Genomic DNA, 16669 nt, shown 5'->3' with positions numbered 1-16669 from the left:
CTCTGGCAACAGCGGGAGCGGAGAGCGGCAACATCAATAGGCACGTCGAGCGGACGTCATGACGACAGCAGCAGGCCCTCGCGCTGTGCGTAGCGTAACATTCCATTGAGAAGAAGAGGGAAAGATGGCGTCCTCGAATAATCCTCGCAAATTCAGCGAAAAGATCGCTTTGCACAACCAGAAACAGGCGGAGGAGACAGCTGCCTTCGAAGAGGTGATGAAAGACCTGAACATCACCAGAGCCGCTCGGGTAAGCGCTCCCCACAGCCGCGGCTGTTTACGTTTCGGCGGCGCTGCTGTGTGGCAGTTAACCAACACTGCGGAGGCACAGAAACGAGAGGCTGGTGAATTGTTAAAAGTTCACATTAACGTCCTCTGCTGCAACAGTGCGGCGTCAGTGCGTTTCCATTTGCGAATGCACACGCTAGCGTTTGTTTATTTGTTTATTTTAACCTTCGAGTGCAGCGTTTAATTAGCTTCTTTTTTTAAGCTAGCTCGCTGTGAATAATGTGCACCTGTTCTCTCCCTGTCTGTGTCTGGTCCGAGCTGCCGCTGACCGCCGCTCGACTAGTTTGTTTACGGGCGCACACAGATCGCCGCATAATAACACGCTGTGATATCGGCAAGGTGGAAAAGCGGACACCGACAGAGATCTCCGGCTGGGGCTAAGGGAAGCATCGGTTAGCCAATCAGCCCCACGAGCCGTGGATTCCCTCCGCCCCCGGTGTTGTGCCTAGAAAAGCACCCCGGTCACAGGAAGCGCATTTCACAGCTGAAAAGTTAAAGAAAAGTGACGAATGGGCTCATCCATTGCCTTTAAGGACTCAGTCATAAGCAAAAAAATTCATAAAACGAGTAAGGCAATGCAGGGTTGGGCTGCACAATGTGTTGCAAATTTATCGTGGTTGCAATATCAATCCATCAATATCTTCAATATCATATTTCAATTACCATGCGTTTTTTTCTGCATGCTAGTAATATGTATGACCCATGCTGGCCAAGGGAGCCACAATCTCAAATACTTCAAAAATGATGCACAGTTTGTTTGCAGAAATTTGGCAACAAGGCTAGTTTTGTTTTTATTGGTTGACAACAGGAGTAGAGGGTGACACAGTGGAACAGTGGTTAGAGCTGTGGCCTCCCAGCAAGAAGGTCGCAGGATTACATCCTGGCCTGGGGCCTTTCTGGAGTTTGCATGTTCTCCCTGTGTATATGTGGGTTTACTCCGGGTACTCCGGTTTCCTTCCACAGACCAAAAACATGCATGTTAGGTTAACTGGTAACTCCTAAATTGTCCCTAGGTGTTTGTCTCTATGTGTTCCTGCCATGGACTGTCCAGGGTGTCCCCCACCTATTGCAAAGTGACAGGCTGGAGACCGGAATGGAGAAGCGGGTAAAGAAACTGGATAGATGGAGAACACCCTTTGCCAGCTCGGGTCACATATTTGGTCAATCTAATGGACTCTCCCTGGCCTTGGTGCCCACACCAGGTTTAGTGCAAAGAAAATGTGGGATTGTTGCAGTTGTTATCATCACTGCAACATTAAGCAATAATATCACACGTCGCAACTTTTTCTAATATCGCGCAGCCCTGCTACAAGATGCTTTTTACGGCGTGTTAGGCTTGTGAATTCTGTAACTATGTAACTTTTTCTTCTCATCAGAAAAAAAAGTATATATATTTTTTTGGCATTCTATCAAAAAAGCACCACTCCTACATATATAACATAATAATATTTTAATTGTGCCCTTTGGGTACTGAAAACCAGGAGTGCTTTCTGATTTTTATTTGATTTATTAGTAAAAACAAGCCCCATGAAATGTGCTTCCAGTGGTGGGGGGTGATTTTCGCAGCAGGGATGCTTTTTTCAGCACAACACCTGTCGACTATTTCCTTAGTGACAGCTGATCCAAACAATAACAAGATTTACAAGAACTCCTACTGTAATTCAGAGCCCCATGGTTTTAAAACAAATTTATTTGTATGTAAAAATACACAATCTTTAGGGTTTTATTGACAACGTTCAGATGGGAGTTAATTGATTAGTGTGTGGAGGTAAATTAATGATGGAGACATTAACAATTCAGTTGTTTTTATTCTTTCAAATTTATTCCAGTAACTCTTCATATTAGTACCTCTAATGTGAAAATTTGCACCCTGTGTTTAATATTAAGGTTGCATGACCTTGATTATTATTTTTTTTCACAAAACATCTTTATTCTTTAAACAAATTCAATCATTTTATCATTAGATTGATTTTAAAAAGTATTGCATTCTGCTTTTAATTGAAGAAGTAACATTTTAACTTTAATGCTCCCTTCTTCAGGATTAAGGAGAGCAGTGCACAGAAAGGTTGAGTAAGAAAGAGGTCTGTCTCTTTGTGTTAATGTGGCACAAGGCTCTGGCAGTAAAAGCTGAAGGCATGAGCAGCCACTTTGTTCCTCTCAGCCTCAAGCACATGTGTAAAATAAGGTTCAATCAAACAGGAAGCTCAACCAGCATCCGTACTAAATAAATAAACTGACTCACCTCTTTGAGCCGTAAAGATGCCAGGAAGTGTTTTCGTTAATTGTTGATTTCGTTTGCTGGAAATGATGCACACACATTATGTTGCACCAGTCTAAGCTTTACTGTCATTTACTCCAGTAGAAGAAAAAATTAAACTACTCAGTTTTATGGTGTTTGCCTGAATTCCCTGTGTCGCCATCCAAATTTCCATCTGTTACGTTCTGATCATCATCTATGTGACCGCAGTTTTTCTTGGTGTACAAACATTACTGTTGTTTTTAACCACATACATGACTTTGTGACTAATTTTTGTACTGAGGCACAAAGTTAACGAAATTGCCTTGTGTGTTACATAATTACGCCAGTCACCAGTCAGGTGTCATTCACATCAGCTGATTTATTATTTGTGTAACTCACATTGACTGCCATGTCATGTCACATCTTTCAGTTATTGGAGTCAGTAATCACCACTGTAATCTTGCACGCATCATTCATTTTTAGCATCTCTCTTTTTTATGTATGGGATCAGTCATTCACTCATGCTTTCATGCAATTTTACTTTGCACAGTTGCAGTTACAGAAGACCCAGTATTTGCAACTAGGGCAGAATCGTGGACAGTACTATGGAGGCTCACTGCCCAATGTCAATCAGATTGGAAATGGCAACATTGACCTGCCTTTTCAGGTGAGCCCCTAGCCTCTCTTGGCAATGGTTTGTTGTAGATCAGTGTATTCCTGTCAGCTGTTGGTGAATGTTGGACACACACGGGTTTTAGGAGTTTTAAATACTGCTGAAATTTTAATTCAAAACAGGCCTTGTACATTTCTTCAGAAGGTTTGCTGGCTTTTCTTTGGCTGTGACGACAGAAGGTCAAAGCTGCATATTCCACCAGGTTTTTATTAAGGCTTAATAGTGACAGAAGAAATGTTTTGCAGGTTTTCCTTTTCTTCGGCGTTCTAATTTAGTTCCCTAAAATTTAAATTACACCATTGCTTGTCATGGCTTTCCATCTTTAAATACATTTGCCAACTCAAACATCAATATTGGGGGCCCATGGCTTGACTCATTTTGAAGTGAACACATTTGCACCATTTCTCCTAATATTAGGTTTGGCTCTGTATTTTAGTGCTTTTTCCAGCCTGATTCACCTGGTGTGTTCACTCTAGAACTCTGTGCTGGATACCAGTCGGACAACCAGACACCACGGGCTGGTGGACCGCGTTTACCGCGACCGGAACCGCATCACATCTCCTCACCGCCGGCCTCTGTCAGTTGACAAACACGGTCGCCAGATATCCTTTTTGATGAACCATGTGCTCATCCAGATGGTTGATGTTAGTTTGGTGGAGATTTGATAAAAAATCTGCTGCTAGAGATTCTCCATCCCAGTATTATTTGTTTTGTCTTAGTTATCCGTGTTATCAAGCGTGAGTCGGGCACTATTTGGAGGTCAGATCTAACCTGATTGAGACAGTTTTGTGTCTTTTAGTTTTTATATACATCAGCAGAAGTATTTAAAGTGCAACTACAAAGCATTAGATGAGAAACATTAGCATTAGGTTGCTTTTTCGGTGTACTATGCTGAGTTAAGCTACTCTAACTGGTCAGTTGTTAGATTATATCTGCTAAGAGGGATGAAAATAAACATTATCTTTGATTATTTTTTTTAAAATCTCTTCTACTTTATTACCCTTGACTAGATTCACATTGACAGCTGTCCTTACAGCTCAGTTTACCTCTCCCCACCGCCGGACACTAGCTGGAGAAGGTGAGCCATCTCACTGGTCCATTCGTCAAAATTACAACCAGCACACACTCTTTCCTCACTTTTAAAGCTTAAGTTAAACATCTTTGTGCTGATTGGCTGATAAAGAAAGCCCATCTAGTCACCAGGGTGGCCATGCTCTGAGCAGCATGATGATGGTTCAGTAACAGGGCAACAATCTCTGATGGATATGATGCTTAAAGTTGATCTGCCAGCGCATTTTGCTAACATCTCTTCTTTTTCACACATGCAGGACAAATTCAGACTCCGCCTTACACCAGAGCGCCATGAACCCGAAGCCCCAGGAGGTGTTTTCAGGGGGATCGCAGGAGCTGCAGCCTAAACGAGGTGAAGAGGTGTCCGGTTACAAAGACACAGAGACGCTTTTTATTTATTCATGCGCAGTGTGCAAATCCAGCCAGCAAACATTGAATGACATAAAAGGGCTGATGCCAGATACAGGCAGATCCTAACACATGGTGAAATATTTATGGCGTAAATGGATACTGATCTCCAGAGAAGTGTTTCAGCATGCTGGCACTGTACTCAGCTGGCTGTGGAGACATTTCTGAATAAAGCTGATTTACCTCGAGAGCAAAATCGATAAAACAACAGATTATTCATTGATTGTGTCCTATGTGTGAGGCTCTAACACAATGAAGCCAAGATTAGCTGGCATCCATTCAGTCTGTCTGGTGGTCACCTTGCTATTTTTAGACTTGTAGGAATCTGGTGCACAGCAGTACTATTTTCAGCATGACTGGCTCAAATATTGATGACTCATTTCTTTCCAATAATTTGAATTCTGTGTCTTGTGTTTCCCTGATTAGTGCTGCTGCTGACGGTGCCTGGGACGGAAAACTCGGAGTCGGATGCAGACAAGGATGCTCAGAAACAGCTGTGGGATGACAAAAAGGTACCAATGAGGGACGGTAAAAGGCTACAAAGTGTATGCACATCAGCGCGGATTGTGTCTCATGTTTATATTTTCTCCTCAGGATGATGCATCAAAGCCCAATACATGTGATGTCCCAGGAATCAAGTGAGTTTTTATTATTCCTTAAAGTGAAATGTCACAAAGAATGGTCACAATGTCAAAAAGGTTGGTTGTAAAGTGTGCAGGAAAGAGATGTTGACTCTAGTTACTGTGGTGATAGGCCAGAAGGGCTTTATATCCAAATTAAAAGACAAATTATAATTATTTTATCAGACTAATGTCACTAGTCAGGTGACTGGATGAAGTCTTGTTTTCATCCACAGAAATAAAACTAGTATCAGATTTAATTTAATTTTTTTTACAGTACAATACAGTAATAATTAAACTAAAAAACTGTTAAACACTTTCTGGCTCCATACGTATTTCTGAGTTTTATGAAAATAACGTTTTACCCTTCAGGCTTTTCTCAAGATCAGTGCAAACTGGAATCACTGATTCAATAACGTTCAAAATAAAGCTTCAGATTTTTTGACGTATTCTGTTGTAAAGTTTACCTGCGTGTGTTTGTTTGGGTTATGAATTTAGAATCAAATTGGAACCATTAAAACATCTAAATGGTTGATTTTCCAGTTTTGAAATGCTTTTGTTGGAGGAGGCAGCAGAGTTTGTGTTCATTTGACCAGAAATAAATTGATTGTATTGTTCAGAAGCTTTGACTTTAACAGTTGTCCTTTTTTTTTGTTGTTGTTTAGTATATTTCCATCACCAGACCAGGAGTTGAATCCATCTGTTGTTCCAGCTGCACACAACACTGGTGGTTCTCTGCCGGACTTGACTAACATCCAGTTCCCTCCTCCGCTGTCCACTCCACTCGACCCCGAGGACACCGTGTCCTTTCCCTCGCTCAGCAACGCCAACAGCACGGGCAGCCTGACCACAAACCTCACCCACCTGGGCATCAGTGCTGCCAGCCATGGTAACAACCAGGAAATTTAGTTTTATTCACGGGAGAAATCAGCAAAACTTTTATCTGAGACTAAAACAATCTCAGCATATTAACTGTGTTCTGAATTCCTGCGTTTCCTTTCATCTAAACGCATGCAGCGTTGGCTTGAGTGCCTTTTTTTGTACTTTCCAAACACTCAGCTTTTCTGAGCTGATGATCAGTTCAGCTCGACAACATAAGTATTGGAATCTGACTCACGGGATGTCATCTGCTGCCGTGAGCTCACGAGCCGACCGTTTACCCTGAGTGGAGTTCTCCTCGTTCGTTTCCTGAATGCTGCAGTTTTTAGTTTCTTCTTTACTCCGGAAGATGACAGTCCTACCAACATCCTTCATAAAATCAGATTGTTTTGATGAATGGTCTATAGTCCACAGTAAAGCTATCAGTTATTATTATCACTTCTTCAGAAAAAGTTAAATGCTCCCTCTTAGTTGGGGAGGAGACTCTGCCTAAGTGGAGGAGCATCTTGGCATCTTGTTCACAAGTGATGGTAGGATGGAGCAGGAGATGGATCGACGCAGTAATAAGGGCATTTCTACGGTCTGTTGTGGTGAAGAAAGAGCTTATTTGAAAGGCAAAGCTCTCAATCTTCTGGTCTGTCTACATTGCAGCCCTCACCTACGGTCATTCCTGGATACAAGCAGATGATATGGCTTCCTACTTAGTCAGGCTTAGAGATGAGGTGAAAAGCTCGGGGTAGAGCCTCTGCTCCTCTTCATCAAAAGGAGTCACCTAAGATAGTTCAGGTATCTGATGGCGATGTCTCCTGGGTGCTTCCCTCTGGAGGAAGAGCTTGGACTATGTTGTTCACATAACAGACATATGCACAAGATAGCTGGAGCTATATGACTGGAAGTAAATTAATTATTATAATTATACAAATACTAGCAAAAAGGGACAGAAGGGGAAGTATCGGAGGTGTGCATCAAGGTAAGTAAAATGCATCTGTTAACAGTTTTATCATCACAGCCCTTTTTTATCGTAATTAAATCATGAGATGCCTAAAGATTCCCATCAGTTCACAGCAGATAATTCGTTCTTTTAATCTGTGGTTGTGATTGTTTGCTCCTCATTTGTCTCCTTTCTCTCACACCTCTGACTCTGACTGACTTTATTCTGTCCCGTCTGTGTTTATTTCTTTCTCAGGGATCCCCACTTCCTCTCAGCCCACCATGACTGTAACGGGTCAGCGCAGGCAGCCACCTGTGGTGCCGCTCACCCTCACCTCTGACCTCCACCTCCAACAGTCTCCACAGCAGCTCTCACCCACCCTCTCCTCCCCCATTAACATCACACAGGTGAATATCTGCCTGAAGGATCGCCTCTTTTATCATTTTCCTCAGCTGCCTTTCACCACAGCTGGACACATTGAGCTGAAACTCTGCTTTGAGGATCGAGCGTGTCTTACTAGTTTGTGTGCACTGTTTTGTAGGTTGTGCCAGCTGAGACATTAACCCTGGAACAGCAGCTTTCCCAGTACCCCCTGTTCAACCAGCTGACGCCTCAGGCCCAGGCTCAGCTCCTCAGTGATCTCCAGAAGCAGCAGGCTCTCCCACAGGGCATCCAGCTTATCGCTTTGCCGACCCCGGCCTCGTCTGGGACAGTCACAGCAAGCAGCCCCTCCCCAGACAGCCAGACCACCGCCAGCATGAGCATCAGCTCGGTATGAAACAACAAAGCAAGGAAGTGGGGATAAAAGTTAGAAGTTAATGAAATAATTGAAACCGTTTTGCATTTGAACCATCTGTCCACTTTAATACTTTGTTCTCAAAACCATTCAGAGTGCATAGCAGTTAATTTATTTTACTTCTTTTGAGGCAGAACTAATAGTGTAAGAACGTGGCTCATCAAAGTGGATAAAAAGTTTACAAGCCATTTTTTAATACGTTGCATTTGAAAGCTCAGTTATTCTTTTTAACCCAGGAGCTGCTTTAACGTGCACTCTCGTTATGATATTTTGCACAAACTGAGGAAAACTGGCCAGCCACAGAGATTTTGCATTTTGTATTTGGAGATTGTTAGTAAAATTGAGTGAATCTTAGTGCAAAGCTAACCCTCTTCCCTCCAACAGTACCGCAATCAGACTGGCTCACCAGCCACTCAGTCTCCAACCTCCCCTGTCTCCAATCAAGGATTCTCCCCAGGAGGCTCGCCTCAAGTAAGAGCCCACCCACTGAGCTCACTGCTGTCCAGGGAGGGTCTTTGCTCCTGAGGGAACGCTAACTGTAGATAGTCAGGCTCACTGAAATAGAGAAATCCTGGAATGGCCACTGACTGCACTTGGCAAGATGTTTGGCAGCCGTCCTGTGAGGACCTTTGCGTATCACTGTGTGCTGTTTGCTTGTGGACATTCTTAGCGACTTTTGTGCTGTATGCTGTGTCATCAAGTTCATAAGCGCTTAGAAAAATCCTTACTTTAGTTAAATGAACATATTATGCATAATTTGATAAAATAAGACAAGTGTATTCTCCTCCCACCAAGCCTGGGTCATGCATTATCAGGGGTAAAATGGACAAGATTTATTAACTAATATGGCATAATACGCACCGGTGAAACTTAACGTTTTTTGAAGTGCTGGCTCCGATAGTTACAACAATTAAGAGTAAAACATCGAACTATTTTGCTGAGTTTTCACAAGATGGCGGCACAAAATCTCATCTCGCCAGCGTAGGCTGCACAGGGGACGGCCATTCCAGTGTTTTCCTAGTTCAGTGGTCAGGCTGCCTGTCGCTCCCATGTATGTCTGCAGCTGACCACTCACGGTGCCATCAGCTGCACAACTCATTTCTTCATCATCGCTGTCACTGTTCACTGTGTGCATGGCTTGATGATGATGGAGGCTTCGACCATTCGTGGGTTTTAAAATGTTAGCTCTGGTCTGAGTTTACACTTTCCACAACGACAAGCTCACAACCTCCTCCTAAGAACAAGAGTTCAGCCTCCTGTTTAGTAGAAGTTGGTATCAAATTATTAACGGGGACTCCACCACTTTAAAATCATTCACACAGTGTTGATCAAGTGTTCAGTGGTGCCGCTTTCACTCTAACAACATTACGAAGGGAAACAGTTGGGCAGTAATTTGACATATGAGTAATGCTGGCATTTTTCTACCACCTCCGTTATTGACATTCTCTGTTTAGCCTTGTTTACTTCACAAAGGTGGCGAGTTAAGTGTTCTCGTGATAATAACACAGACAGTGATGTAAACCTTTCCCTTTAAAAGGCAGATTTGTGTTGGTTTCGTCACGAACAGGGCTGCTGTAGTCGGCGTATCGCTGCTTTCCCGCTTCTAATTTGGTTAAAAACATCAAATGCATATTAAATTAGAATTTTCCACGGATGGTCATTAATTTGTGTCATATTGTTTTTATTAGGAGCACAGCAGCAGCCCTGGTTGTGAAAACAGTTTGCTTTAATTAACAGCTCAGTTAATTGTTTGTGATGTTTGTTACTCCACTGCTGAAATGTTTGCTTCTAGACTCGAATCCTGTTATTAAATCTACTTTCATTCTAGTTGTTTTGAATTTTTGTGACATATTTCTTATCCTTCAGCACATTCCTGTGGTAGGCAGCATTTTCGGCGACTCCTTTTATGATCAGCAGCTGGCATCGAGGCAGACCAACGCTCTTTCTCACCAGGTGACAGAACGCTAAAACAATAAGGGCGGAGGCGTCTCCCTCCGATTGCTCCTGACTCTGCCCACTTTACGTTCCTTTCAGCTCGAGCAGTTCAACATGATCGAAAGTCCCATCAGCTCCTCCAGCCTGTACAACCAGTGCTCCACCCTCAACTACACGCAGGCGGCCATGATGGGCCTCACTGGGAGCAGCCTCCAGGACTCACAGCAGCTCAACTACAGCAGCCACGGCAACATCCCCAACATCATCCTAACAGGTAGCTGCACCACCGCCTCCGTCTGAACACTCCCTCGGCTCCAGCTGCACTTTATATGTTTTAGATGACAAACATTTTCATTCTCACACATGCACAACAGATTTATGCAAAATTCCATTCTGGTTAAATCTATGCATCGTTTATGGTTTATGTGCAGTTTCACAGACTGAGATTTTTGGAATCGTGTAGGAAAATTGGCTCAGCGTAATTTTTGTTTGCTTTTGTTTTTTGTTTGTTACCGAAGAACTCTACATGCAGGCTACAAGATGTTCATCTATTATAACTGCAGAATGTAAATTAAAGGTCGAGCATTCCTCAGAGGAATGCATATCGCCCGCCTCCTTTCATGCCAGAGTTTTAGACTAAGATCATCTTATGTTGAGAAGGGACGCCATTGTAGCTCTTGTAAATGTCTCAGATACTATTTAAAAACTAAAATGTGTGTGAACACTGCCTGAGTTTCTCAGATGCCACGTTCCTCAGTCACAGGTGAATCTCCGCCGAGTCTCTCCAAAGAGCTGACCAACTCTCTGGCTGGCGTCGGCGACGTCAGCTTTGACACAGACTCTCAGTTTCCTCTGGACGAGCTGAAGATCGACCCGCTCACTCTGGACGGACTGCACATGCTCAACGACCCCGACATGGTGCTGACCGACCCCGCCACAGAGGACACGTTCAGGATGGACAGGCTGTAACGTGACGAGCTGACTGAGGTTCGGAGCAAAGTGGGAAGAAGGAAAAAAAACAAACAACAACCACACACACACTAACTTGTGAATGAAGAGAAATACAGGGCAGGATGAACCCTCTCCCTTGTTGCATGGCTGTCCAGGTGTTTGACCCTTTGAAACGAATATCCACCGAAAAACGACAGGGAAAAAGACATCCAGTGGCTCGCCACAGAATGGCCTCGCTGTCGTTTTGAAGAAGAATGGTCGCTCAGCGCTTTCGCTAGCCTACTGTGTTTACAGTGTTCCATTACATGCCACATAGATTTCAAAAACACACATTTGATAGCTTTTTTTCATATCCACATTTGTTTTATTCATATTTGCTTGTAGCAGGAAGCTGCTAAGACACTTTTAATCGTTTTCATGGCTATGTCTAAAAGAGGGAGAGAAAAAAAAACCCAACATAGCCGTTTTGCTCGCTGCCCCGTAATGAATTTCCATCACAGCGTAACAAGTTTCTATTTCATGCTCAAAGCTTTATTTTTGACAACCAAATGTTACTTTCATCTTGTACTGTATGTTTTTATGCTTCGTGTATTTATATGTTTATTTATTTATTTGGTTAAAGATTTTATATTTCATTTCATAACTTAAATTTTGATGCCAAAATGTCTGTAAGCATAGTGTACAATTTCACTGGTGTAATTGTGTTTATTCTTACCAACATATTTCTATGTGTTTTTGTAAGCTTTACTTGGTTAACGAAGGAGTGTAAAACGTCCCCATAGTTGCTCTTTGGTGTTAGATGTGCCATTCTCTGATGTTGATGTGCTGCAGCCTAACGGGCAAATCCCAATCTCAGTCTCTTAGAAAAAGTTGCGTGCTCAAGAAGCGGATCGACTTTACGCTACCGGAATTAACGCTTTCTGGAAAAAGTAATCAGGTATTTTTATTTAACCAGAACCATCTAAATTCATTTCAGCAAATTAAAAGCCAACAGACATATTTATTTATATTTATGCTTTTAACGCCACAGAACACTAAAATCTTAATGTTTTTTAGGTCGTCACTGTGAAATCACCTGATTTTGCCTTACAGTAACATTCTACTGTTCTGCGTAAGTGTTTGTAACAGCGCATTTTCCTAACTTTCTTGTATTTACGGAAAACTTTCAGTCTCTGTGCTTCTGTTATGTAAGGTTGGACAAATCAATGTACTGTATTTTGTAGCGGTACAATATAGCCAAATTGTTGCTTTTTTTTTTTTTTTTTTCTTTAAGTGGAGCAAAAGCTAAAAGGAAAATAGACGTTGAGGCGATTTTTAAAGTGTTTAAGGAGGGCAATTATGGGGAGGCTTTTTGCTCCTTTACAGGGAGTCTGACAAAAACGCAAGTGACCTTTAATGTAGTTATTGCTCATACAATGAGTCATTGAAGGAATATTTGGTGCAATCTTTAGACTTTAAGGAAGAGTTTATATAACAAAAGATATGGTATTGGAGAATAAACAAAAGTTCTCTTTAAGAAAGAAGTAAAAGTTTATTGTGTATTATGTGATTTGCTCTCTTCGTTCAGTTTTATAAGCAACACTAACACTAACAGCAACGTTTTAGTCTAAAATTGCTGACACCATCTTACAACCCAAAACTGTTTACACATTATCGTCTTAACGACCTGATCTTTGTTGTTCAAATTTTAAAACTCACAAAAATTCAGTAACTTCACACTCTGTGCCAAAACAAAAAAAACATCTGCCTCAGCCTTTTTGTCAGAGTTTCCCTGAGAGGCTTGTGTAGTTAACGTGGGATCATTTTTGGTATACTGTAATATTTGTGTGCACATGTACTAATGTTTTTACTCTGCTAAAGCTCTGGTGGGGGAAACCCCCCTTGGAGATGGGATCCAGTTTGAGTTTTACCTCTGCAGTCGGTTGAAGTGTTCACTGTTTGCTGCAACGGCTTCATCAGCGGTTTTGTTTGCCTTCGACACACCTGTGATTCCTATGCAAATGAGATGACAAAAAAAAAAGATCCTTAAAGGAAAAATCCAACATTTCCTCACAAAATCTGCTGGATTTATTCTGGTGAAACTGTTCGGTAACGACGGTGTTTCTGAGGCTGTGCGAGTGCTGGTAGAGGCAAACTTTAGGTCAAATTTCTGCCCCAGAAAGGCAAAAGGTGGCACTTTGTATCTCATCTCTGTAGTGTGCCACGTTATATTGCTCAACTACCTAGATTTATTGCAGAACATGCAACCTAGACAAAGCGTACGAGTGCAGGATATCGAGCGTTGTGGTGGCGATATGACAATCAATGACTGAAATTGTTCTTTGTCTTTCCTGTCAGTGAAAGAAAAAGAACTCCGCAGATAAATCCAGCTATACCGAGACGTTTGAGCTTTTCCTTCTCTTTATTTTTATGTTAATTTGCCCCCTGCCTTTTGATTTTCCTAACTATTTGTTTTAAATTCACAAATCCAAATATAAAAACAAGTATTTTAAAATTGGCCTAACTTAAAGTTTAAGATTAGTGATGCCCAAAGTGTACAATACTTCATCTATTACTGGATTCCTATCAATTTTGTTGGATTTTTTCTTTAAGTGTCTGAAAAATTATCTGCAGATTTTTTTTTTGTTTGTTTACAAAGGTTTTTGTACCTAAGACAAAAAAAGAAAAGAGAACAGCGTTGTGTTCAGACTTCCCTGTCGTGTTGCCAGTGATGCCAGTGGTCGGAGCTTTCCTCTTATTTCCTCTTCTCATCCTGCTGAAGACAAGTTGTTCAGACTTTTGTACATACTATAGCTGAAACAAAATGCATGACCACGCTGACAGTCCAGACCTCTAAACGAAGGCCTTCTATAGCTCTGCAGGTTTGATTTGTGTAACATAACACTATCACGAAGTCTAAAGGGATGCATGTGTGGGTTTCTCCTGTGCAACAGTGATCTCCTGTCAAGTGACTCTGTTACCTCCGTCTCTGTACAATGCTACTTCACGAATGATAAAAGAATGTAATTTCTCTCTCCTAGTTTTAGCCAAACGAGCCGAAGGTCGGTGGGTTTGGTCCTGTTACAGTCGGACCGGGTTTCCTCTGTCTCTCTCGGCTCTGCAGTCCCCCCCTCCCCCTCTTCCTCCCCTCCTCCCCTGAAGAAACAGACTGTTGCTTGTTCCGCTCTTCTTCCTACTGTAGCATCTCTCTGCGTTCGATGGAAACGTGTTGATTTCGGTCCCTTCTCTGCCAGCTCAACCTGTCGACAAAATGGAAGGTCCCGTCTTGTAAAGGCTGCAGTTTGGCACGCGCACTGATTGTTTGCATCTGTGGACCTCTGAAACCCCTCTGGATTATGCAGTCAACTGGACTGGTTCTTATCTCGTGATGTACAGGATCTTGATCTTGCTATGCTCAAGTGAAGTGCGTTTTAAGACAGATGTGATTTTATTTTCTCTTTTCTGTTGTTGCCTATCATGTCAGGTTCTGGGTTGGGTTCCCTGTTTTTGTGCAATGTTTAGTCCACTAGTTGCTTTGCACTTTAATCGTGACTCCCTGGCGTTTGAGCGGGGACGGTTCTGCCCGATGTGAATGCTGACTGTTTCACACCAGATATATTGTGATGTATACAAACAGATGGATTCTCTATTTTCTTTTGTAAACTATACTGTGGCTTTGTCTCCTTTTGGTTTGTTTGTTTTCAAATGCGTTCCGATTTTAGAAGATGCAAAATGAGAAAGGGCTTACTCCGGTGCAACTTAGGTTCTTGTGTTTCGAAAAGGAGCGGAGAGCATCACTGTTACGTTCCCCCGGTTCTAAGTTCAGGAGGAGGTAGAACGCGTTTCTCAGATCCATAAAGCATGGCAAGAATCTAAAAAAGCACGTCTCCCGTCTCTGTATCCTTTTAATATTTATGTGGGAGCTTGGCAGACGTGATTTCACTGCAGGGCAATCAGAAGCCAACCAGCTGATTACAGGACAGAGTGGCTGTGTGTGGGACAGTCTGGGACATGTTACCAATGCTGAAAAGCGTCTTATTTGAACAAATTTTACACCTTTTTTGCCAGATATGTTCCCTTTCTTCTTTATTTCATCTTAGAGTAAAGAATGACTTGTGCTAGTTGCACAGAGGTAAATAATGATGCTTATGTCTTTTATTTCTGATGATGGTTTGAGACATCATCCTGATTCTGTGTTAAGGAACGAGGCATAAAAACTCTCTGCAGTCCCACACAAAAAAGGAACATCCAGTTACCATAATTACATATGGATGTCACACAAGTTCAGCGTTTGAAGCTTTTCGTACCTTTTGCATTGCTAAAATATCGCAGAAGCTGGTTAGAGGGAAAGTAAAAGCCAAGTATATTGTCTAAATCGTACTGAAGAGCAAATTCAAACTAACGTGATACAACTTAGGGTCTTATTGCTGCATTATTTAAGCTCCCAGATGTTCTCCAGGACTGGTTGGAGGCTGCAGCCTGGTACAGAAACACGTAAATGAGAATAGTTTTTCTTGTTTTAGTTGGAACTTGTCCACTTTACCTGTCCTGTTGGAATCTGTGTCTTAGTTATTTTTATTAATAAATAGGGGACCTTAGGATGGTGGGAGGATGCACTCCTCAGATGCTCCAAATATCTCTTTTCTCCCCGCTCCTATATGAGTTTAAATCAGTCACAGTTCTTTATTTGTCTCTGACCTCAAAAGCTCTGAAATGAAACCTTTCTTAGGTGGCCTACACGTTCTGTTTCACCCCGCAGACGACAGCTCAGACTTCTCCAAACTGCAGGTTACTCGTTTCATCCAACAACCCCTCCTTCCCCTTTAACGGTTTAAAATCGTGCAGATGTAGGAGAAAACTGACGTGCATTTTCAACAAAAACGACGACCGACGTGACGGGATTCAGACGCCCTCATTGTTGTCGCAGATAGGCTAACAGCAAACAAAACACTTTATATCAGTTTAGGCAGCTAATTAATCTTTCCTGAAATTAAATAAAAATTTAAAAGGAACATCAGTAAGATTTGTGTATCTAACTCCTGATATGTGGAGAGGAAAGTTCAGCTGATGGTTCTTTTTTTGTTTGTTTGTTTTTTTTGAAATGCACAAATCATTCATTTAATTTGGACTCATCTGTTTTTGTGAAACCAAGACGCAAGTTATCTACTTGTACTTCTCAAGCCTACAAAGGAGAAACCGAAGTTGTGCGTTTGAGGATTTTTAGGTGTTTAAATATGTCCCTTTAATAACAAATGACTCTACATTTCATTGAAACCTTTGAAAGGCTCTGGAAATACACAGTTTATGTTCCACTTAAAGCTTCTAGTGAGAATAGCATTATATCACTGTTGTCCTGTAAGTCGTAGTAAGAGACCTGTAGTATTTCTTTGTTGCCATGTGATTCTCTTTATGTGACCATTTGTTTATAAAATGAAAGAAAACCATCGATTAAACTGAATGTGGAAGACAGATTTTTCTCTGCATAAAGTCTTGATTTGCAGAAAATGCTGATTTAAAAAAAAAAAAGTCAAATAAAATGTCCAGTGTCCTTTTCCAACATCACAGCGTGTTGCTGTAGACATGCATGATGTTTCAATCCTGTTGTAAAGTGTCTTTGCTATTGTTTCTATTTTGTAATCTGTATTTCCAAATGCAAATTTAAAAGATTATTTTGGATATGTGCATGCTTGTGAAATGTTCAGAATGTTGATTTCCACTAAAAGCTGTTGAGTTTGAAAAGAAAAAAGAAAACAAAAAGTCACATCTTTTACTTTAAATCAGGAAATGCGCAGTTTTCAGATTATTGCGAAACTTTACAGTCCTGGATCCTGAAAGGCAGCAAAATAACTTTATATAAATACTTAAGCAAAATCACTTTTTGTGATGCTTTTTAAGGTGT

General features: G+C 41.6%; 1 protein-coding gene across 1 annotated transcript; it reads left to right on the top strand.

Moving 5' to 3' along the window:
• The first annotated feature begins 58 nt into the window (after positions 1–58).
• crtc1b (CREB regulated transcription coactivator 1b) lies at positions 59–16446 on the top strand. Its single transcript, XM_017413520.3, has 14 exons — positions 59–250; positions 3078–3194; positions 3677–3802; positions 4217–4278; positions 4529–4623; positions 5106–5191; positions 5274–5317; positions 5965–6188; positions 7365–7516; positions 7651–7881; positions 8290–8376; positions 9772–9858; positions 9940–10114; positions 10598–16446. Exons 1-14 carry the CDS (start codon positions 125–127, stop codon positions 10807–10809), a joined length of 1824 nt encoding a protein of 607 aa, XP_017269009.1. The 5' UTR covers positions 59–124; the 3' UTR covers positions 10810–16446.
• Positions 16447–16669: the final 223 nt, after the last annotated feature.

The sequence above is a fragment of the Kryptolebias marmoratus genome, linkage group LG24, assembly GCF_001649575.2.
Source record: "Kryptolebias marmoratus isolate JLee-2015 linkage group LG24, ASM164957v2, whole genome shotgun sequence".
In the NCBI taxonomy this organism is placed as follows: Eukaryota; Metazoa; Chordata; class Actinopteri; order Cyprinodontiformes; family Rivulidae; genus Kryptolebias; species Kryptolebias marmoratus.
Note: the sequence above shows the minus strand (reverse complement) of the source record. Positions and strands in the feature narration are given on the sequence as shown.

What these genes read in the sequence shown, in the direction of transcription:
- crtc1b (XM_017413520.3), top strand. Translation starts at nt 125, where the DNA reads ATGGCGTCCTCGAATAATCCTCGCAAATTCAGCGAAAAGATCGCTTTG. An exon ending in TGTGATGTCCCAGGAATCAA is followed by an intron (nt 5,318 to 5,964) that starts GTGAGTTTTTAT and finishes GTTGTTGTTTAG; the next exon opens with TATATTTCCATCACCAGACC. An exon ending in CATCAGTGCTGCCAGCCATG is followed by an intron (nt 6,189 to 7,364) that starts GTAACAACCAGG and finishes TTTCTTTCTCAG; the next exon opens with GGATCCCCACTTCCTCTCAG.